The sequence below is a fragment of the Colias eurytheme genome, chromosome 5 (genome assembly GCF_061535395.1).
Source record: "Colias eurytheme isolate Ceu_HAF_F1 chromosome 5, ilColEury1 Martin Lab GWU primary, whole genome shotgun sequence".
Lineage (NCBI taxonomy): Eukaryota > Metazoa > Arthropoda > Insecta > Lepidoptera > Pieridae > Colias > Colias eurytheme.
The window spans coordinates 2,461,731-2,486,498 of record NC_142984.1 but is presented as its reverse complement, the minus strand read 5'-3'; the positions used below and the strand labels follow the sequence as shown (position 1 = coordinate 2,486,498).

Below are 24,768 nucleotides of genomic sequence, written 5' to 3'. Positions count from 1 at the left end.
GTAAAATAAGGACACTACCACCTACGTCTTTGAAGGTGGCTGGTGGTGATGGATCGTATGATTTTTCAGTAGAACATTCTAAACAAAGTCAATGGCCAGTTTACCATTACCCCCAAAACATCAAGAAAACATATTAAAACTTAACATATTTCCCATCAGGACACTTCAAAAACTTTTTCTTGGGATGAGCATGTACCGTGCAACTCTTTAAGATGCGGAGGTTGCTATCCACGGACAATGATGCTGAACATTTCGGGTAATGGGTACAAAGCCACTTCTGCCCTTGCTTCGTGCTGTACCGGTAGAAGAAGATATACCCATCGTAGTATAGGGATTGCTTGCCGTTCTTCTGTTCAATTAGTTTGGCTGGAAAAACCATGTTTTAGGTAGAATAAAATTGATAATTGAGCAAAAAGACACGCTAAGGCCATGGTCAGGAAGTTTGGTTAATGAAACAAGAAATATAAACGTATTATTATTTAATAAAAGATATATAACAAATATGTTTTTCAAGAATTTTTATAACCAAAAAATTATATACTTCGTTCTATTTTTAATTTTTAAGGCCAGACTTAAACAATTAATTGATAACAAAAACAAAATAAAGATTAAATCTTCCATAACCAGATTGGTAGTCGTTTACCATCACGCAACCCACCAGTTGCCCGCTTTTACATAAAATGGTGTTTCTACTCGCTTTTTCCATTTCACGATCCTCTCATTTTCATAAAGTGTCCATTCGCGCACTTAATCAATTCGCACGCCTTATGGCAATGGATACTAGCATTGGCTTCAACAATCCTGTCTTCTACCGTGAACAGATGTGCTTTGCACTTGGGGAACCTCGTGCAGTTCCACCTGTGGCCCTTTGAGTGCTTGTAGCGGAAGAAGAAGGTATACCCTTGATACAGGAGACTTGATCTCCCGTCGACCATCTTTATGATGTTCACTGAAATGGGGGAATTTATTTGAATCAATACAATCAAATACATTATTCTAATCAATATCTTTTAGGAGAACTTTTAAATCGTAGAACACAATTATTTTCTACACCGACCAGTCGTTCAGTCGGCCAGCACCAATTTCTGTAGTTGCTCTGTTTCTTGAAAGAGTTATTAGATATTCAATAACTATACTAAAATAACTATATTATACTAATATTATAAGCAGGTTGTGATTATGAAATCCAAAAACTTGTAATCTCTGAATCTTCACAACCGATTTTAAAAATTCTTTTACGAAGGAAAAGCCATGTGTGCCAATATCTGTGTCACATGGTATATGTAAAGCTTTTGTTTTAACTCTCAATAAATTTACCTCTTTACAACTTAGGGATACAGAAAATGAATAAAATTCGCAAATATTCTACAAGACAGTTTTAATCATAAATGTTACGCACACTATTGCGAAAGGCTATTTTGTTAGATAAATAGGATAATTAATACATAGTATAATTAGTAATTTCGTGACATCAAAAGTCATCAATACAAACTATCAATCTAGTAGGAACTTCATAATGGCTATACGCATGTAATGGGAGCTTAATACGCTAAATATGTAATGACTAAAATAATCTTATCTTAATCTTGGATGTATGGATGTATGGATGTATGGATGTTTGTTACTCTTTCACGTAAAAACTACTGAACCGATTACAATGAAATTTAGCACACATATAGAGGGTAACTTGGATTAACACATAGGATAGGTTTTATCCCGGAAATCCCACGGGAACGGGAACTATGCGGGTTTTCCTTTGAAAACGCGGGCGAAGCCGCGGGCGGAAATCTAGTTTAAAATATAATGGAATTATCTTTGTTCCAGCATTTCAAAAACATTATTAAAAACTTGATCATTTGCTTCTAAATCACAATGCAAATAATCTCACAATCATTCAAATCTTAAATCAAAATAAACTCAACTTAAAACACTATACATTTATTATTTGTGGCAATGAAATGTTATTATCGTTTCTTAATAACTTTCAAAAAAAATAAAAAAAATTGGTTGTCTGTAAACTCGGTTTACTGACGATAGTTGAACGTGACAACGTCCGATTGTGCTTCTTTGTCGCTCGTTCCGCGCTCTCGCTTGCGCTTCAAGCCATGGAACGCCTCAGAGCGAGGTAACGCCGCATGAGTCATGTTTTTTCGTGCGTGCAGCCGGCTCTATCGAATTATAAGACGTTGTCACGTCAAAAATAAATAGTCTCGCGAGTTTTGCACGCGGTACAGTAGGTACATATGTATTTACAAACTACATTTATAACACTATGTTTAGATACCTATCACTAACACATTCATCACATCACACATCTACTTACTACATTTCATAAATTATTCCTTTTGTAAACATTTTATTATCATCCCTGCGGTAAGTGCCAGCCATATTACTCGTGACGTAGGCGTTTACTTGGCGGGAGGCGGTGTCCGTTCTGTAGCTGTCTCTTTATCACTCACGATAGTTGAATCATGCCATCTCACTTTAACGTTTAATCGCATGTTCGTTAGTGTGCCGTTTTTGAAGATAGAATATTGTCTTAACCTACTTACACCTTGTTATTTATACTTATAATATCATTGAGTAATACTTATTAAAGTTTGTTATTTGATGAGTTTTCCTTCAGACTTTATAATGAAACCCGTTAGTCGATCTAAGGTAGTTCGGCTTTGGATGACAATGTTTCTCCACCGATTTCACCAACCGTCCATCATAAGATATTATTAAATAAGATCTGCATATTGAGGTTTGTGTGCATGAGTATCGAAATCCATTTTTCAGCTGACGATGCCGTCCGAACGTGAACCCATTGAACATGAGAAACTTCTTTCCGGATTTTAATATTATTTCTTGTACTGAAAACAGAGATTTATTGATTATTGTGTGTTTCAAATAATTAATAAATCTTTTTGAAGTGAAAACTTCTTTAGCGGCGTTGGGTATAAAATCTTAAACTCGCGTCAGGGCACGTGACCCTGATCGAAAAAGCGTAAGACGGATGGATATCAAACATGCTCAACGTTAATAATCAAGTTTTCACTTCTGCCGGCACTCCCGGAGTGCAACCCGTCTTTTTTTTTAATAAATTTCATATTCGATTATATTCATAAAGTGACGCTGACTTCAAGTTTAGTTATAACTGTGTAGTGTAAGTCTTTCTATTATTTCTATAAAACTTTTGCAACATGTAGATTTTATATTAGAATTAAATAATATTTTTTGTGATAAATTACTTGTATTTAATTGTATTATTTAATCCTGATCTTTAAATGATGATTAATTCATCTAATCATATAAAACTGATCCCATCATGTAAATATGAAATTTTATATGTATAGGCGAGTAGGATTAAAGTAAAAGATTGTGTGATAAATTTTTTTCTTTATTTCATAAAAAATAGTCGTCACCATAGCCAGTTTCATAACTCTTAGATATATTCTGTTAAAGGACATGAACCAAAAACCCAGATCGTCAGGAATGAAACGTATACCAATGGATTGGCATCGAAGTATTGTTAGTAAGTAATGTTACCAAGCAACTCTGAAATCGTTATAGTATAGGAGCTAGGAGCAAAATGAAATAAGAAAATCGTTTAAAAAATATACTATATACTCTGCTATGTTTATTATTAGTAATTCTATTTACACAAAGACACTTAGACAGGCTAAGGAAAACAAAAAATAAACTGTATAGTATAGGAGCTAAGAGTCAAAAAAATAAAGTAAAAAATCGTTTGAAAATAATAAAAACACGTTATGTTGTGGATTAGAGTATCGTTGTTATTCGTTTATTTTTTAATGAAGTCTTATTTTGATAAGTTTTTATGATATTATAACTCTCTATAATAACAACGAAATTCAAATCTAGTAGCCCATGCAAGATAGTATATAATACCTATAATATGGGCACAACTACTTAAAGCGCACCGTCCATGTATGCAACTACAATGGTACTCCGTGACCGCGGGACTATTATATCCTTTATAACAATAATATGTTCTTGAAGTAGTTCTTGAATGTATCCTACATCATATGTGTTTTCTTCCTCTTCATTAAAATTCACACTTTCAGGATGCACTTCTATTGAGTGCACACCTGTTATACACACACGCTCTAATATTATGTTCGCAGCAGTACGATCGAGCTAGTTTTACGTGGTATGTACCGATGGCAAAAACGAGCGGCTCATCAAATGTCATCTTTGGAAAATCTACAAGATCTGTTGCCTTCATCCTGGAACCTGGTAAAGGTAATATTCCTTTGTGCAAACGGTTTTGATCGACATATTCGGCCAGTTATGTCTATTTATGTTTCTATCGATCTTTTCAATGAAGTTCGCGGTCAGGTGACTTTCGAAATACGATTTTTGCGCTGCGTTACCAAGCGCTGCAGCTATTCCATAGTCGGTCATTGCCGTGGCTAAAGCGTTATTAAAATATTTGTAAATAAATATTTTAAAAACACGTTTTCCGTTTACTGTCTCTACCACCCATCGAACCAGCGTCACTAGTCTGAATTTATTAGCAGCTTCAGTGCTCAGCTTTCATGTCTGCTTAATGTTTGTGGCGTGTAGACCGTGAATCTACATTCCTCTGCATGTGCATCGCCGCAAACCCCCTATCTAAAACCTGATGTCGTCGGGATAAACAGTATATAGATATATGGACAACACAAAATACTGTTGCACATAGACAGTTCTTAAGGTATGGAGAATCTGAAATAATGGCAATTTAATATCGAACCAAAAATTATGCAGGATTCACAGCTCTACAGTATTGGCAATAATGTAGAATATACATCATATTGCCTCCCGTTATCTTAGCTATTCCAATACTATTTTACTTAATTTAGGCCACAATATTGTTTAATTCACATTATTTTCTCATAGTAACCTTTGGTATTTTTCCGATACTTGGGAGGTGGATGTTTGTGACATTCCTTCATTTTCAATATTTTACCATCGTGCGAGAACGTTATGTACGAACCGCATTTAGTTCCGACGGTGCAGCTATATCTGTACCCACATCGTAACATGTGATACATTTTGTATGTATATCCGTTGACCAAGAGGAATTCCTTTCCATTATGCAATGTTATGGTTTCAACTGAAAAACGAAAATAACAATTTACTCAGTGACTATTGTATGTTTCGGAACGGAACCAAATAAATTACTTTTGACGTGACAACGTCTTATAATTCGATGGAGCCGGTTGCACGCACGAAAAAACATGACTCATGCGGCGTTACCTCGCTCTGAGGCGTTCCATGTAAGGCTTGAAGTGCAAGCGAGAGCGCGGAACGAGCGACAAAGAAGCACAATCGGACGTTGTCACGTTCAACCATCGTCAGTAAACCGACTTTACAGACAACCAATTTTTTAATAAGAAAAAATATGTGTGGCACTCGAGGACTGCCGCGGTAAAGCTATTGCATAGCATCGCATCGCTGTGCAGGTTGGAGTGCCGGGGGGTGTTAGGTTTTTCGTTACGGAATTTTTACATTCAGTCGCCGCGCTCAAGCCCAAATATTTTTAATAGCGTAATAATAGATTTATGAAAGCTACAATAAGCACGACTGTAAATTATTGTAATACGAAAGTTTTGACAATCTATATATATCTATATAAAAGAAAGTCGTGTTAGTTACTCCACTTATAACTCAAGAACGGCTGAACCGATTTAGCTGAAAATTGGCAGGGAGGTAGTTTAGAGCCAGGAGAAGGACAAAGGATACTAAATATGTACCACGGGCGAAGTCGGGGCGGACCACTAGTAACTATTTATTTATTTATTTATTTATTTATTATAAGGTACCTTACAGCTAGTGATACAATTATTGAGATGAATAAATACTAAGCTACGCCAATTAAAAGGTACACCAATAGGTAGTAAAAATAATATACGTATGTGAACATAATACTAGTATAAGAATTTTACAAATGATAAGAGAAAAGATTTAATTTTTTGTAGGTATAAGTAAGCATTGATCAAGCCCAATAAGTATTTATAAAGTAAGGAAATGTTTTAAATATCTTCGAATTCAAATAAATTAAAACCAATTTAATGTAAAATTAAGTAAGACCTGGTAAGTAGGATGTGATTGTGTGTGTGTGTGTGTGTGTGTGTGTGTGTGTGTGAAAGTGCGTGTATGAGAATGTGTGAGTGTAAAAAGCTAATGTATTATATTATTATGTGAGCTGAGCTTCAGTATTAATTAATTGTAAAATTTGCTTTTTGAAACTAGTACGTGATAAATAGAAGGGATCCACAGAAGAAAATTTTTTATTATAAATGTCCGGGAGCCTGTGGAACGGTGACTTTTTAGATAATTAGTTGATGTAGCCGGCACGTGGAATAGGCGTGTGTGGCGAGTACGCTGTGTGGGTACAAGATACTTTATATTTTCCAACGCTGTGGAATAGTCAAACTTGTTGTTCACGATATCGTATAACAACATAATGTCTATTATATCTCTCCTATCCTCCAAAGTATTTAACCCATAATGTGAGCAAGCCTGTTCATAATTCAACGAATAATTTTTTGTTTTATAATTCATTTTGTTCACAAATATTTTTTGTATCGCTTCCAATCTTTTAATGTGACATTTATATTGCGGTCGCCAGATCACACTTGCAAATTCGAGAACACTACGTACGTAGGCAAAATAAAGAACTTTCAAGCAAGTAATGTCGTTAAATGGATCAGCTTGTCGCAAGATGAAACCTAGATTTTTGTAGGCTTTATGAACAATAAAATCCACGTGCGTACGATATGCAAGTTTGACGTCCAGAATCACACCTAGGTCCCTAACTGAAGTAACAGCAGGTATAGATTCACTATTAATTTTATAATCAAAACAAATAATATTATTATTTCTATTCCGGGTAAAACTTATTTTTTGGCATTTTTTTATATTAATTGATATTTTATTTAATTTATAATAGTCACTTAATCTATTAAGATCATCTTGAAGACATTGACAATCGTAAGAGGAAGTGACTTTTCTGAATATTTTTAGTAACTAATAATATTGTATCTATCCGAACAATAAATAATTACTTTTGAATATCTTTTCAATATTTATTTATAGCTTTACACACACAACACACATTTTGTTAAGACACAACACACACATAAAACTAAAATTATCGTTTACAATGCAGTGCTTTAGATAAAAAACAATTCAATTACATTCATAGCCATTTCGTTATAAAAAAGTGACCAAAAGTTAGGACGTACACATTATTTAAATTAGATTAACAAGTACCAAATAAAAATTATATTATCAAGCCGTTCTCAAAAATCTTATGGTTATGACACAGTATTACAAAGGAAATAATACTGTGGTTATGAGAACTAAATTTACTCAGTACGTATACTTATAGATAGAAAAAAAAATAACAGATAATATTAGAAAAAAACAATGACAAAAATGCAGTAGCGATTATAGAGCATGTCAAACATTGAGCTTAGTATATTTTATAAGCTTCAATTTTTTTATAATTTTATTTGAAAGAAAACTTCAAATTATAAAAAGAATTTAAAATTTCAGACAGTAAGAGGAATATGCGAGCCCTTTCCAGAGCGCTGAGACAAACGTCAAAACGCAAAGGAATAGCATCCAATATCGATACTAATTGACATAAGCGTATGATGTTTTGGTAAGGATTTGTTCAGGTTCACCCTACCAACGACGACGACGACCACGAAAAAAATTTTCATCCAGTCGCAATTTAATAAAATTGTGCAAAACACAATTAAAAATTTAAAATTAAAATTTCCTGTCGTTCTGGTGATTGGATTTTTTTATTTGAGACCAATGAATGAAAAAATAGATTTTTCGTAGAAATGGTGGCTCCTAGAAAAAAAATGTATTTGGAGTTTTTTATAGATAATTTTATGATCTACAATTTTGGTTTGAGGTGATTATATGATTAACTTACCGTCTCGGCGAAAATCGCAAAGAACCTATTTTTTATTACTTACTTAATTGACCTCGAAATTTTTGAAGTGAAAACTTCTTTAGCGGCGTTGAGCACTTATTCTGTAATGGGTATAAAATCTTAAACTCGCGTCAGGACACGTGACCTGATCGAAAAAGCGTAAGACGGGTGGATATCAAACATGCTCATTGCTCAACGTTAATAATCAAGTTTTCACTTCTGCCGGCACTCCCGGAGTGCAACCCGTCTTTTTTTTCATACTGGTGTATGACGGGAAGTTTTAATATTTTATTTTTAACAAATTTTTTGATGGGAGTTTTAGTCGTGGTCATCGTCGTCGTTGGTAGCGTGACCGAACCATTACTAAAATGTCATGAGCTTATGTCAATAATTAACGATAACGATTCTATTCCTTAGTGTTATTCTATTCTCTGACATTAGTCCCGGCCTGCAGTTCCTTTGAGTAAATGTCTGTCGCTCGCTACCTTAACATATATCCCATCGGATGTTTTATAATACTGTGGACGCACATGATTGTGTTTTTCTACGAGCTTCAAGATCCTCTGAGAGTCCGACAATACTAGGAATGACCTGCATTGCCTTGTTATCGTGCAAATGTATCGAGCCCCTCCTTTTACTGCGTAGTGTTTCGTGAAGGTATATCCATTCACCATGAGGAACTTTTTCCCATTTGCCACCGTGATTTCTTTCACTGTAATATACGAAAATTCTTTTCATATTATACGTAAAACATTACATCAAATTCTGTTGAGATTTCAGTCTCTACGATAACAAGAAAACAATTATTTTTTCAGTGTGTGATAATAAAACATAAAACACAAAAATACCTGGAAATTTGCCTGTCTATAGCAGTATTACTTTACCCTTACCCTTCATCACTTATTTATCAATAACTCGCAGTCTTTACTGTGTTATTATTAGCAAATTATTAACGGAATAGATTTTAATTCCCTTAATTCATTAATTAATTATCAACTTTTTATCACCTTGAATATTATATCATATAGGAAGACGAAAAAGCTTTGTCACTTTATATAACGTTGAATTTAAAAATCTAAACTTACATTACATTTTTAACATTCTCTACACGTTTATAAGTATTAAAAAACATATTAAAAACACATTCTAAATAATAAAAATAAAATAAAAAATCATTTATTGAACCAAAATACATTACACAAAAAAGAGGACCCCAAACTCCTAATATAGCTTTCGCTGTGTTTCAGGAGCCTTCCCGATACACTATACAACAATAATATAATAATATATAACTGTATACAACGTTCAATAGCAATACAAAAAAAATCTATTTAAAACAATTTAATTCTATTAACCGATTTGCAAATATATAATAAATTTCTAAAATAATTATTAGATTAGTTAATTAGTATTATTTCATTAAAAAAATGTTAAATCTGTATGTAGGTAGTATATTATGTGTGTGTGTATGTGAGTGTGTGTGAGGTGTGTGGGTAGGAATGTGAGTGTTTGTGGATATAATGCTAGAGTGGATATAAATAAATAATAAGATCAATTTAGTGGGTCAGGTTATTTAATTTTTTATATAAAAAGAACATAATTTCATATAATTTATGAGTATAATTTACTTTGTATGAGTAGAAATAAATAAGTGCTCTACGTCTGAATATTCAAGTGATAGCAGCCATTCTTTTAGTTTGTATTTTATTTTATGATTGGTGAGATTATTATTATTGGTAAATACATACACATATATAATTACCCTAAATTAGAGATAACACTCAACACACACACACAATCATCTATATTATCTTAACAATTAACTATAATATTAAGGGCTTTCTTCACAATGGGCAGCGTTGGGCGAATAGTGAAAATCACGATAGCCTTTGTATGCTCGGCTGTCATTGTAGATGTTTATTCGTAATCGCCGTAATGGCGGCTAACATCGACGATTATTTGTTGGCCCAACACTGCCCACTGTGTAGAGGGCCCATTATGTATCTATATGAAAAAAAAGACGTGTGGCATTCGGAGACTGCCGCGGAAAAGCTATTGCATAGCATGCCTTCAAGCCACACCTCCGTGTCCGTCGGAGTGGGGAGCGTGAGGTTTTTTCGTTGCGGAATTTCTCGATTCGGTCCCCGCGCTCAAGGCCCGCGATAGAAGCTATGCTTATAGCTTCTATCGCGGGTAGTAATAGCTTAAAAACAATCTCAGAGTCTGACGCCTACATATTATATTACTTGATTATAATTTCACATACAACCCATCAGCTGTTCTCATATACTTAGGCGGAGGATGTTCATGTTTTTCCACAAGCTTCACTACCGTACCATTGTCTATAACTATACAAGACCTGCATTTCGACGTCAAAGTACATATGTACCGGACCCCTAATCTTGTACTGGCATATTTGGTGAAAGTAAAACCATTGAGCATGAGAAATTTCTTTCCGTTGGTAAGCATGATCTCTTCAACTGTAAACAAAGATATAACCCCGTAGTAAGTAAAAATTGGTTAATATCGTATAGGAGCTAGCAACGTTGACAAGAGAGAATTTTAGTATAGTTGGGTTTTTGATATACTGTTTCTCTTGCTATTTCGGTTAGAGTCTCCGTTACTAGCTCCCGTACCGTATTCTATTATTTTTTTATTTTTTTTTATTGACGATACGGAAGAGCTTGACCACAATCTCGCCTGATGTTGAGCTGAGATGTGGTCTAAGATGGTACGCGCTTTCCTAGAAGGTACCTGTTCACTCTACACTTGAAGACCCCCATATTGTACTCGTCGGGGAACACAGATTCAGGAAGTATGTTCCAGTCCCTTGCGGTTCGGATAAAATTATTATTTTTAATTTATTATTTATTAGTTTAAATAAACTGAATGAACTTGGTATTTAAAAATTATGGAGCAGGTCACAATAAATAAATTGCTTTGTTTCCCTTCTTTATTGGTATTGAAAATTTAAATAAAATTATTACCGCACAAAAGCTCGTGATACTTAATACTTATATGTATGTACTTGCAAACGAATGCATGGAAAAAGCATTGGGACTCCGTAATGCAATCAGGATAAATGAAAAAGATAAGTGCATGCACTCATATTTATTGACGTATTTGGATTTAAAAAGCGAAAATTATTTAAATTTTTCTTTACAAATTACGTACCGTCAATAACAACAAACAAACTGCCTTAATTTTGGCATTTATTCTCCAATTAAGTCGCTAACCAATACAACTATGAGGTTCACTTTATTAAGAATCCGTTGGAAGTAAGTCATGGAGCGCTTTTTACATCATTTTATTTTGTTTAACTTAAAATACAGTCCGTTCTCATTCTTCATATATTTGGGCGCAGGATGCTTGTGTTTCTCCACCAGCCTGACTATTTTCCCTTCCTTTGATATCGTCGCGAAGGATCTGCATGTTGACGTCAAGGTGCATTTGTATCGGATACCGACTTTGGACTCAATGATCTTGCTGAAGGTGTAACCGTTAATCATGAGAAACGTCTTGCCGTTCGTTAATGTAATTTCAGTTGCTATAAAAACAGAGAGGTTTACATTATTCAACTAAAAGAAAAGCTTGAGACCTTTGAATTATTTTGTGCCAGGACAAGAAGCTTCCACCGGCAAGGAAAAATTAAAAAAAAAACCTTTAGCAAAAAGGTTTAGGTTTTAAAGTTATTCATAAAAATAGAACTTTAAAACGAATATCGTAGTCAATATTCCTTGAAGCATCGAACAAAATTTAATACTCGTATTGGCTTTCGTGAACTAATTATATTTCTGTTAGGGCCGATTTTTCAATGCCCAGATAAACAGCTAGATAGACTTTATTCTTCAGTTAACAAAATATTCAATTTTTCAATAGACGAATAGGACTTATCTATCCAATAACTACGTTATTTGAGGAATAAATCTATTTGCCGCTCCAACGGCCAGATAGCGCGCTATTCGACTGTTAGGCGTTTGAGTTGACAACTGACGCGTCAAATTTGAGATATTTTCGTATGTCATAACATAGAGCGTAGAATTATTAACAATTAAACCTCTTTCTATATAATTATTATCAATTAAAATCATATTGAAATTGATGTTTTTGATAGTACTGATGACCATGCCATTGAAAATTTGCCGAACGCTGCCTTTAAGTATGTCGTTTCCATCGTAAAATATATAAATTGAAACACAAATTTAACCAAACTCTTTACTCGAATCAAAACAACAATCAACAATCATAGAAGACAAGTGCACTCCTGACGTGAGTCATAATGACGGTTGTTGACAAATTGCAAGATTTGACTCTATCCCGCTCTAACCTGACTAATTTAATATGTTTGTTTCGCCACTCCGAGAGCAGTGCTGCCAATATGGAAATATTTGGTCAGATAGTTATTCATCAAATAAATCACGATTGAAAAATAGGCGAGCCGTAATGAGTTAGATAAATAATTGAATAAATCTATTCGAGGGGTAGTTATTAGACTGTTTATCTCGCGATTGAAAAATCGGCCCTTATAAAAATATCTAGTTATAATTTGTGAGCATAATTATCATACATTAACTACTTTTAATTTTATACTCCATACTCAGTGATACAGTAATTCAGTGCTGCGTGGTTCGGTGGAAGGCTCCTCTGGTATATAAAAATATCAAAAAGCATTGTCATTCACATTACTACAAGTTCGTTTTTGACGTGACAACGTCTTATAATTCGATAGCGCCGGCTACACGCACGAAAAAACATGACTCATGCGGCGTTACCTCGCTCTGAGGCGTTCCATGTAAGGCTTGAAGTGCAAGCGAGAGTGCGGAACGAGCGAAAAAGAAGCACAATCGGACGTTGTCACGTTTAACTATCGTCAGTAAACCGACTTTACAGACAACCAATTTTTTTTTCCCAATACTATTAGCATAACAACAAGGACAAAATACCATTTAGCTTGTACTTTTATAAAGAAATCAATTGCAAATGGTCGTCGCTTAAACTGATTTTAAATATTTAATGAGCGTGTGAAAGGACATATGAATATCATCAATTTCATATAATTATTTTGCATTAGGTTTCAGAGCGTACTTTTTCATTTCATAGGCATTATACTGTAGACTTAGGTGAGGGAATAACTAAAAAAAAATTCATAGATATTTTATTTGACTTTAATATAAATACAACTTATTCATAAATTTCCTTACTTCTATACTAATATTATAAAGAGGAAAGGTTTGTATGTATGTATGGTTTTCACGCATAAACAACTGGACCGATTTTTATGAAATTTGGCACAGATAATCTTTAGACCCTGAGAAAGAACATAGGCTACCTTTTATTGCGAAATATGTACCACGAGCGAAGCCGGGGCGGACCGCTAGTTCGCTATAAAACAAACTTAATACAAATTGAATTAAAACTTATTATTTAATGACAATCGGACACATTTCACCGAAAGAATTAAGAAAGACCGCATACAAAGAGAAATAGTAGATAGAAAAACACGTCCGAGTGTTCCCGGGACTATTTTGGTCTAAAGTTTAGGTTTTTCATATCTAAAATAATCACCTATTTATGATTTGCTAGTAGTCATATCATCAAGGTACTTGAGAGTACACACACAAGCACTCACGTTTTATAAAAAATACCACTGTTTTCAATTCAGTTATGATATAAGGACTAAAACGAGAACCACCCCTCACAAAGACCGACTTTATCACTTTCGCAGAAGCAATTTACCGTCGCGACCACTTACGGCAAACGTTTTAAATATTACTGACCACGATAACGCTATAGAACTGTGTCTAACTTAATCGAACCCTTCAAGTCTTTGATGTTTTTTTAATACTGTAGTTCTAAATAAAGCCCTTAGTATTCCCTAATTTATTTACACCGTATTAGTTTCAAATATACGGGAATCTTCATATACCGGTGAAAATTAGCCCTTGAGGTTATATTACAGAATCTATACAGTACTGAATATTATAAAACAGATTTTATTAAATACCTTAAACATATTATCGATAGCTCCTGCGCATAGTGAGTCATCTGAAAATGTATTATTTTACATCAGACTGTATCAAACAATTCTTACAACTTTTAGTTGATGTAATAGATTATAAGTAGTTGATGTTACGACAGCTAAGCTTCGGTTCATTGGGTATGCCGTATGCATAAAAGTGCTGAACCACAAAATATTAACCTTCGGATATGTAGTTGACTCAGTGTGTGTGTTATCAATCGTGATTCTACCCCTTACACTTGGGCAGAGTAAATTCCTGGATCAAGCCATTCTTTGTTCAGCTTAAACATCTTAGGAAACGATAAGGATTCATCCAAATTTACGACTTGAATATTTGCACGCGTAATTAGCTTCCACAGATGTTTCAACGTGGTCAATTTTACTTTGTATCAGATGAAATAATTTTTGGATGCTTTAAACGTTTTCCTCGTTTGTCAGATTCTATAAATCCACTACTACTATCAAACTTTCTTATAGCTGTGTATGCAAAATTAAAACTTATCGAGAGGGTTCTTCCGAACATTATCTTGCAAACTGGTATTTTATTTTCATTAACATTGTCATCTGGTGGTATTTTCGGTAGACTATATTTAAAAGTATATAGACGCTTTGATTTTTCCGAGGTAACACGCGCTTTTGGTACTTTCTCAATATATTTAGTGATAAATTCCCACTGACGCCTATGATCTCCAATGCTCCAAAATAAATCAAATATTTTCTGTCGACTCTCTTCTGAAATTTTATTATAACATTGTTGACGGCAGCTTTGCGGACAAGGTGGTTTTAATTTTTTTCTAGGATTTACTTTTCCTTTTCTACTAATATACTCCAAACCTCTGTTAACTCTATATTTTCTTTGGTTATCTTTCGATTCTAGTCTATGTATTTTTCTACTTTTTTCTTTCATAACATCTGAACGTTTTTGTTTACTACTTGACGAACTCGGAGTACTAGGTGGAGATGCGATATCTTCCACGTTAGAAAGAGAAGCCGTAGGACTATCAGGAATTGTTGAATTTTTGTCAATCGTATACGAAGTAAGTTCAGTTACAAAGACAGATGAAGCATTTCTTTTTATTATGGACGATAAATTGTCTAAAATTGGTGCATTATCTTCGCAGTCAATATCATCAAGTATTAACGCTTCATCTATTAGGATATTAGCACGAGTAGGTAATGGCCAGCCTGAAATTAAATATTTCGAAAGAATTTAATAAAATTATATCTACGAAAGTATATCTACAGCACAATTATTTTACCGTAAGAGCGAGCGCGCACGAGCAACTTTGTCTCCGCAACCATTTTGTCTCTCCACCCATGGGCTAGTATGAAAGTGCGCGCACGTAGCGACGCAACTCCCCATACAAATTGAGGGGAGAGACAAAATAGTTGCGGAGACAAAGTTGCTCGTGCGCGCTAGCTCTAAGATTATTTTATTGTAAAAAATAATGTTTTTAATTTTATGGGACGCTGCCTTGGACGCTACATATGTATCAATTTGTTTTGACATCCAATTTCAAAAATAAAAATCCAGTAATTGTAAATTTCTAGGGCGGCCGCACACGGACCGCTTCAAGCAGTTGAGACCGACGGCGTGAAGCCGCGACTACGCGGTGAATTATAGACATACATGCACTGCCGTATACGGACTGCTCGCGCCGTCGCGACTGCTTCATGCCGTCAACTACGCGGGTTGTAGCGACAGCTCGAGAAGCTCGTGTACTCAGCTCGCAGTACGCTCAGCCGTTAACTGCTCGAGCTGTCAGTGTACGGCCGCTTTTAAATCTAAATACTCAATAAATGAAAGGCAGTTCATTTAATTATTTTATTTGTAATAATTTCCCATAAATTATTTGACAGAGGTGCGTACTATAATGATATTTAACTGACCTATTTATATGAAAAAGCGACTTATTAAAACCCATTCTTTGTCATTTCTAAACAAAATACATATATAAATTATACGATAAAATTGTATATAATAGCCAATTTTCTAGTATAATTTATATACGTGTTATGTGTGTACGATTTACTTTTCTACAAATATACTCCAAACTTAACTTACTACTTAAATCTATATTTTCGTTGGTTATCTTTCCATTCTCGTCTACATAATATTTTTCTTTTCAGAGCGGCCGTACACGGGCGGCTCGAGCAGTTAACGGCTGAGCGACGTACACGAGCTGCTCGAGCGGTCGGTCGTTGACTGCTCGAGCTGTCGCTACAAGCCGCACAATTGACGGCTTGAAGCGGTCGCAGCTTGAGCGGTGCGTGACGGCTTGGGCGGCTTGAGCAGTGCGTGTACGGCAGTGAATGAATGTTCATAATTCACCGCGCGGTCACGACTTCAAGCCGTCGCGTCGGTCCCAACTGCTTGAAGCGGTCCGTGTACGGCCGCGCTAAGACTCCTAGCCATAGTTGAAATAGCGTCAATCGGATATGTATTAAGTTGTAAAGATAGTTACAAAGTATTTCTTTTTATTTATAGATGCCGAAGATGTTAGTGGTTTATTGATGTGCGTGATTTCTGATGGCGAATCAAATAAACGACGATAAATTAAAGCCATGGATGAAAAATTATCGAAAACTGATCCATTATCTTCGAAGACAATATCATCGAGTATATCATCAAGTATCGGCGCTTAATCTTTAAGGAGTTTTGCGAGTACACGATCTACAAATGACCAGTCTGAAAATAAATATTTTAGTTAAAAAAGAAAAAGTACATCGTGTCATTATTTTTTGAAGTGAAACTTCTTTATCGGGGGTGGAAAAAAATTTTGTGAGACATTTTTTGCGTTACGCCGCGCGCGTTACATTTTTTGCGTTACGCCGCGCGCGTTACATTTTTGCGTTACGCCGTACTCGTGACATTTTTTTTCTTATCCCTACCACGCGTGATTCGACGTATACTTTCTCCAGCGGAGTAGGGATATCGTATCGTTTTAACTTTTAACGTACGTCCTACCACTTTACTTGACCGTTTTCTATTGCACTCGTATTTATTTCCAACGCTCTATGGTGACGTGATAATATTATATTAAAGTGATCAGCACAATCAAAGTGTTTATTTTAATTATTCTAATTCCAGTGAATTTAAAAAAAAAAGTAAGTAATTACATATCTTTTTCTAATACTTAGGTGTAATTATGGTATTTATTTTTCTAAGTTATTTAAAATTAACCTCACTTTTTGATTGTATTTTTCAATTTTTTCAATTTTATTATAATATGTATAGATAATATGTATAGATACACTAGCACGTGGGTGGAATTATGTATAAATTTTTTCTAATACTTTAATGTTATTGTGGTACATATTTATTTTTCTAATTCTAAAATATTTACAGTTATTCTCAGTTTATGATTGAATTTTTTAAAACACCAACACGTGGGCGTGATCATGTTATTTATTTTTCAAGTTATTTAAGCTTAACCTCTGTCTTAATATGTATATATTATGTACTATGTGCGTCATTAATTTCTGACTGTTTCGAGATTTGATGCAAAATAAAACAGTGTGTAAATAAAATTAAACAAATGAGTAAAAGTATAATTTCATAGATAACACGTTGAGAAGTTCCCTGTATAAATATATATACATATCTTGTATAAATACATACATAATATGCCTATAGATCTTTACTCAATTGTTTTATTTTATTGATTTTTTACAAATTTTATTTAAGTACACACTATTTTATTTTGCACCAAATTTCGAAACAGTCAGAAATTAATGACGCACATATTATACCTATATACGTTTTAATATAGAATATTTTTTATTTTACAACCTTTACAACTTGATCATTAGGAATGTATTACCTCTATTGTTCGAACAAAAATAAGTTACCGACTTTAAGAACGTGCCGACAATGTAAGTACACTATTGTTTCTTAGAAAACATTTTAGGAGTATACGATAATAAATCTATGACTCACGTAAACACGTGTTTGCTTGATTGGTGTCAGGTGTTCAATTATAATTTTATGAATTCAAAATTTATAAGAATAAACCTCAAACTCTCTGTCCAATCAAAATCCGCCTAAGTCGAAATCCTTTATAAGCTGAAAACGGCAGTGGCCGGCGTAAATATTCAAATAGGTAGCGAGGAGCGAAGCGACGAGCATCTGAGGTTAACTATTGAACTACCGCACGAGCCGAGCGAGCGAAGCGAGCGAGTTGCAGCAGCGGCCGGTGTAAATATTTAAATAGGTAGCGAGGAGCGAAGCGACGAGCATCTTAGGTTAACTTTTGAACTACCGCACGAGCCAAGCGAGCGAAGCGAGCGAGTCGCGGCAGTGGCCGGCGTAAATATTCAAATAGGTAGCGAGGAGCGAAGCGACGAGCATCTTAGGTTAACTTTTGAACTACCGCACGAGCCGAGCGAGCGAAGCGAGCGAGTTGCAGCAGCAGCCGGTGTAAATATGTAAATAGGTAGCGAGGAGCGAAGCGACGAGCATCTTAGGTTAACTTTTGAACTACCGCACGAGCCGAGCGAGCGAAGCGAGCGAGTTGCAGCAGCGGCCGGTGTAAATATTTAAGTAGGTAGCGACGAGCGTGTGACTAACGTATTTCTTTAATATTGTATATAGTAAATTATTTTTTGAAAAATAAGGACATAAAGAAGTTTCACTTCTTACGTGTGTACTCTAGTACACGCACACATTTTTTTTTCTACAATTCATTTACACAATAAGTTAAACTGGCGAAATCATAATCCCATTTGATATATACTGTACGCCAAGGCTTTCGACATAGAGTACAAAGATTTGTTATGCTCATAGAAATCCAAATGATTTCTATGGTTGGGCCCTGGAGGGAAAGTACGAGAAATACTGAAGATAGCAAATTTGGCTGAAAGGAAACAATCCTTTATTTTTAAAAATAAATAGAACTGCATTCAAAGATTTTCGAAAATTCACTTGCTTCGACCGGGAATTAATAAATGAAAGGCGCGTAGTAGGTACATTCAATAATTTTATTCTTGACAATTTTACATAAATGATTTGACAGAGATACTATAATTAAATTTAAACTGACCTATTTTTATGAAAAGGAGACTTATTAAAACGCATTCTTTCACATTTATATACAAAACATATAGGTTTAAATTATACTATAAAATTGTACATAATAGCCAAAAACACAGTAGGACATACAAACAGTATGTAAACAAGTTCAATTATTAAATCAATGGGAGAGAAAAAAACTGGGAACGACTATTTTAAGGCAAAAAAATCTTTGAAGACGTTTAAGGCAGATTATACGACCGTTCTACACCCGCTGCTCGAGCAGTTTACGGCTGAGCGGCGTACACGGACTGCTCGGGCGGTTAGTGTCAACGGCACGATGGAATTTCGTCATGCAGTAGATGGCTCGAAGCGCTCGCGACTGCTCGAACAGTCATGTGTACGGTAGTGAATGAATGAGCATAGTTCTCCGCCCGAGCGCGGCTTCAAGCAGTCGGTCTCAACTGCTTGAAGCAGTCCGTGTATGGCCGCCCTTAATATGATGTAAAATATTTTATGACGTTTAAAGCATACGTCATAAAATATTTGTTATCTGTTGGTTTTTGCTCCAAATGTAAATAGAACTATTTTAACATATACAATTACCGGTATTAACTGTTGTATTCAAATAGGTTTTCCCATAGTAACCCTGATTTCTGATGTCAATAATATTATCTACTAATGTTCTCTCTTGGTTCTCTCCTATTTTATGATTACCGGTTATCAACATTTCATTACACTTAATAAATAATTTAATAACTTAATTGAATAATTTAACGTTGCCTTTGATGATTATTACCTAATATCGATGCACATATCTGAAAGGTCAGCTTCGTCAACATACTGTTCTTGTGCTACAGCACTGCATTCTACTACACCATCTATACGCGTTACTTCTTACGGTTTCTTCCTTGTAATATAAATTTGATTCTTCGGTATCACCCAATCTGGAGGGGGATGATTATGCTCATTCTTCTCTTTTATTATTATCCCATCTTTATTAATATGTAGGTGGGCATGACAGCGTTTGCTCATGCGGTTTGAGCAAGCATATCGCTTTCCACTATCAGCTATAGGCCCGTTTTTACTGAACGAATAACCCTTGTAGATTAACACCTGTCTCCCCGCCATTGTGGTGCAAAAACGAGCTGAAATATAAGAAATGTGTTAAAATACTAACACTGACTCAGAGAAAAACAAATCATATATTTCCTTCCAGAAAAAATAAAGTAAACTAGCTAGGTGTTTTAAATTGACTGCTGGTGATTAGAAATTTACTTGCCATAATTATTATTTGTTGAATGTTATATTTATTAAAACACGGATAGCGGATAATTAGTTCTATATTTCCACAATACTCTGAATTATTTATAATAGACATTTATTTATTTATTTAATTCATTAAGGATCACCAACATGACATACACTGATACATAGATAAAATACATACAGACATACAATAATTTTCTTAATGACGAACGGGAGAAAAGGCCACAAAATATCTTAACATATAATATGAATTATCAAATTAAGACAAAAGTCTTCACCATGATGTACTATAGCAGTATTATTTTCAGTGAAAAGTGTGGTGCTAGACGACCTTTGTTAATTTTAATGTTTAATTGATTCAATGAAAATTACATTTATATCAAACGAACATAGAGCTACAGCTAGAGCAAGAGCATTCTTTCGAGTGTTGTTCAGTATTAGAAAAGTGCATAGAATCTTTTCGAACGCACTAAGAACAACGAAATAATGCTCTACGCCTGTTTACACTAAGAGAAATTGACATAGTGGGTTTAGAATAGAATAGACATGGTATGCGGGCAGCACAATCATTGTAGGTACAAACCTACGCCTTAACATAAAAACCATTTTTCGTTATACAAAACGAGGCTGGTTGATGATAATTATGGGATGTGGCCTTCAACACCACTCCATCAGACGTCATGTGGACCACCGCGGGACATTTTATCGAGGTTCGGTAAGCGAAACAGCTGTATCGCAACCGACCCTTGCCGGCCGTCCCGTGCCGTCGGAACGAGTAACCCTCATATACCAGCACCTTCGATCCAGAGATGGTGTTGTAGAGTTGAGCTGAAATAGCAGTATGAATATTATGTTGATTTTCGTTTGCAAATACGTACTTTTATTTAGGTATAAACGATATAAAGGTTGGAGGTGGTAAGTTTAAGTAAAGGGCCTTAGACTGCATTTAAAAAGTATTGTCATTATATTACGTACTGTAATTGTTGGAATATTTTCGCCGTTTAAATCTCGGCAAATCAGATTTACATAAAAATTTATTTTAAGTATGAGTCAATCAGTGTTATTTCTCGTGATGCTTCCAACTAGAGTAATCACTGTTTAAAAAAAGAAATACTCTTTTCCATCCTATATTTCCTCTAGCTTATACATTTAATAACAATATAAGGGGAAAGGAGAATGGGCATTTTAGTATGGAAGTTGGGCCTGAACCCTTGAGTTGGACCAATACACATGAGATATTGTTTTTATAATAGATCATAACATATACATAACGGGAAAAATATATATAAAAAATAATCAACCGGGTTTATGTATCAAGTTTTATTTCTTTGTGTATAATATTTTTTGCAATAAATAACTGTTATAAGACAATGAATTCACTTTCACTTACAAATACGTACTAATTTTAAGCCTTCTAATACCCGAAATACACTAATATTATGTTTTGTAACAGGTACCTATACCTTGTTTATTATAATTATTCAACGTAGTTAGACGTTTTTTGTGGTTAAACTCAGTCACTCCAGTGACATTTAGATTTATATTTACTTCACTCGAATTAAAAACACCTTATTGTGCGAAAAATAATAGCCAAATAATCTCAATTATAAACAATCAACTTTTAATATGTGTCCCCACTTTCACAGGTGCAACATTTAGATTTTAAATAATCTTTTAAAAATCAGGAAGGTTCACAATTATACCATTGTAGGTGCATCCGGATTGGCTTAATCCTCCCAGATCATAGACAAAAAACAATTAATTATGATATATTTAACGCATACCTATTATCTTTGTACTCCGTGGAATAATTAACAATGGACTATTGTTAATTATTTAAAATAATAATTTAAAAAATATATTCATGAGTTTTCAATCTATAGTGGTTTAAAGTTAACTCAAAAATGGACCATTTTCGTAAATTTTCTAAAAAATCTTAGAGAAAGTGTAAGAAATGTATATAGTATGCTATATATTCGTGATCTACTCAATAAGCTCTTTCATTTGATACCCCACACGGCATGTTTTGGAAATTTTTATTTTTTTCTTTGTATGCCATATTTAATTACCGGGGTGCGGGCAGGGGGACCACAAAACTGGTTGGCAACATCTGTCTATAGGATGTCTGGGACCTATACAATTGTATATCAGAAGTCAGATTTAGGTCCGCGATTTTTGCAAACGAAACTCCACTGAGAGTCCGGTCTATCAGTCATTCATTTAACAAAATCACATTTTTTCGAATATATTTTGTGTCCATATCAACTTCTATACATGTTCCTTCATCTTTTTTTTACATAATCTATTTTTTTAGGAAATAAATAAAATAGCAATACGACATAAATATATATAATAATACGACATAATAAAACATAACAGTGGTCTAATTTCAAACACATTTTTCAATACGAAACTGTTTCTTATTTAGAGTTACTCAGAGCTTCTTTTTTAGCTCGATATTGAGAAGAATATTTCTTCCATCGTTGTTTAGCAGCCTTATGTTCCCGACTAGTCATATCTTTGACTAATTTAACTGTACCCTTTTCTATTTTCTCAAGGTACTTTTGATGCCCCTTTTTCTTAAACTCTTCCCATTTTTGAGGATTCTGCTTTAAACGTTCATATCTCAACCGTTCTGCTATTCTTTTCTTTTCTAATCTTTCTTCTCGTGATTGGATTCTTTTTATTGCATATTGACACTGTGAAATTAAATCTGCAAAGAAGAAACTTAGTATAACTACTTAATATTACTTTATTAGGTTTGAATAATTCGCTGTGATGTATATCGAGAGTTTGTTTTCATGTTTTGAAATTATAAGTGAATTATAAGTTTATCATTGTAAGTTTTAGCTTTTAACCTAAAAAACAATCTGTTTCTTATTTTCTTTCAATGCTTTCATAGAATTTTGGTTGTTTTAGGGCCTATTTTTCAATGCTTGGATAAAACTTATTCGTCGAATAATGTATAAAACTACCATTTTAAAAACGTATTCTAATTGCCCGTATTTGACAGTTTCCGTGATATTTTAATATTATCGTGTAATACTTTATTGGACGGATAAGTTTTATCCAAGCATTGAAAAATCGGCCCTTCATATATTTTATATACTAAGTTCTATACCTGGTTTTATAATTCTAAGTTATAGTTTTAAAAGAAAACACCAGGTGTTTTACTGTTCGTGTTTACAGAAGATTATTATTTTAAAATGATGAATACACAAACTACAATATAAATTCTTAATGCTAAGTACGAATACTGGAACATAAAATTAAAATGTAAAAATATTGTAAATTAGGAGTTGTTTGAAGTTATTGACGAGTGTGTGGTGCTTTTCCACCGAGATGAGAGATGTGCGAGGAAAATGTGTGGTGCGAGGATGCGTTGCAAAAGCTTGCAATATCTTCTATTGCTCAAAATTATAGAACTAATAACCATTCCTCAAACACATTCCTTGCACACATCTCTAGGTTGTTTTGTCTGCACAAAAACCTATAACCCAAGAGCCCACGACGGCCAGACATTCCTTATTTTATAAAAGTTGAAAGTTTCTCTGTATATGTCTCCTATAAAGATAACAACGACCAGCGACTATCAAGTTTGGGTTGTGGTTACTTTGGCAGGAAACAAGAAATGTCTGGCCGTCGTGGGCACTCCATCTACTAGCATAGCTGAGCCATTTCCACTAGAGCTGACCTGTCGAGGCGAGGTAAATTGTCTCTTTACAAACATGTCCCTCGCCGCACATCTTTGGTGGAAACGCAGCCTTAACAGATGAAGTGATGTTTATACAGTGTTTGAGGATATCCTGTACTTAGGATATTGCTCTTTTATTTTCGTAACCATATCCAAGCTACAGTTTCTATGTGAAATTTTTCAATTCGTAGGTATAGAACGTGTTAAACAAAGACATGATGAATATAACACTAGAATTAGTTCTGCTTAAAGTATTAGTGTCAATGCTAACACCTGGTTAATCGGAAGCCTATCGGAGTCCATAAATTCTAAATTACTAGACCGAAATCGGTCTCAAACGTTTTGACTATCTATAGAAGTTTTATGTCTAAGAAATACAGACTAATATTTTTCCTAGCATTGATTTCAGAACGGATATAACTGAAATAACTAGAGAGCTCACCAAATAAAATATATAGAAAATACCAGGTGTTCAACATTAAGAGATTATCAGGATTCTTAAAAATTAATCGAAAGAGACCTATACATATGGTCCGGGAGCCAGCAGCAGATTTTATGACCAAGTTCCTCTCAAGCGGTAATTAGTAAAATGCATCAAAGTATAGTATTATGAAGCCTCGTGAACGTCAGCTGGAGCTCGGTTGGGGGGAAGAGCGGTTGTAGCCTCCCGTATCAGCTGACGGTTTTTCCACCAAGATACAGCCAGCTGACATATATATTTATCCACAGTTACATATAAGCTATCATCAGGTAAATTTTTGTTTGAGAGGAAATAACGGAAAATAAATTTTTCTTTAAATTTAACTTTCATGTTCGAGACACCAGCTGACGTA

The 24,768-nt window shown here is 34.4% G+C and overlaps 1 protein-coding gene across 1 annotated transcript; it reads right to left on the bottom strand.

The window, feature by feature from the left end:
* Nucleotides 1-13,138: 13,138 nt before the first annotated feature.
* LOC149908334 (uncharacterized) lies at nt 13,139-24,458 on the bottom strand. The gene is made up of 3 exons (XM_090102195.1): nt 23,536-24,458; nt 22,676-22,954; nt 13,139-15,146 (listed from the first exon to the last, which is right to left on the bottom strand). Exons 1-3 carry the CDS (start codon nt 23,675-23,677, stop codon nt 14,341-14,343), a joined length of 1,227 nt encoding a protein of 408 aa, XP_089958321.1. The 5' UTR covers nt 23,678-24,458; the 3' UTR covers nt 13,139-14,340.
* Between the last annotated feature and the right edge of the window lie 310 nt (nt 24,459-24,768).

Bases quoted from the DNA above. Each gene is read 5' to 3' on its own strand.
- LOC149908334 (XM_090102195.1), bottom strand. From the start codon at position 23,677: ATGGTTATTAGTTCTATAATTTTGAGCAATAGAAGATATTGCAAGCTT. The intron at 22,955-23,535 runs AATTTACAATAT...TCTTCTTTGCAG, and splicing joins AATAACTTCAAACAACTCCT to ATTTAATTTCACAGTGTCAA. The intron at 15,147-22,675 runs GTAACTCTAAAT...ATTTAATTTCAG, and splicing joins AGCTAAAAAAGAAGCTCTGA to GCTGGCCATTACCTACTCGT.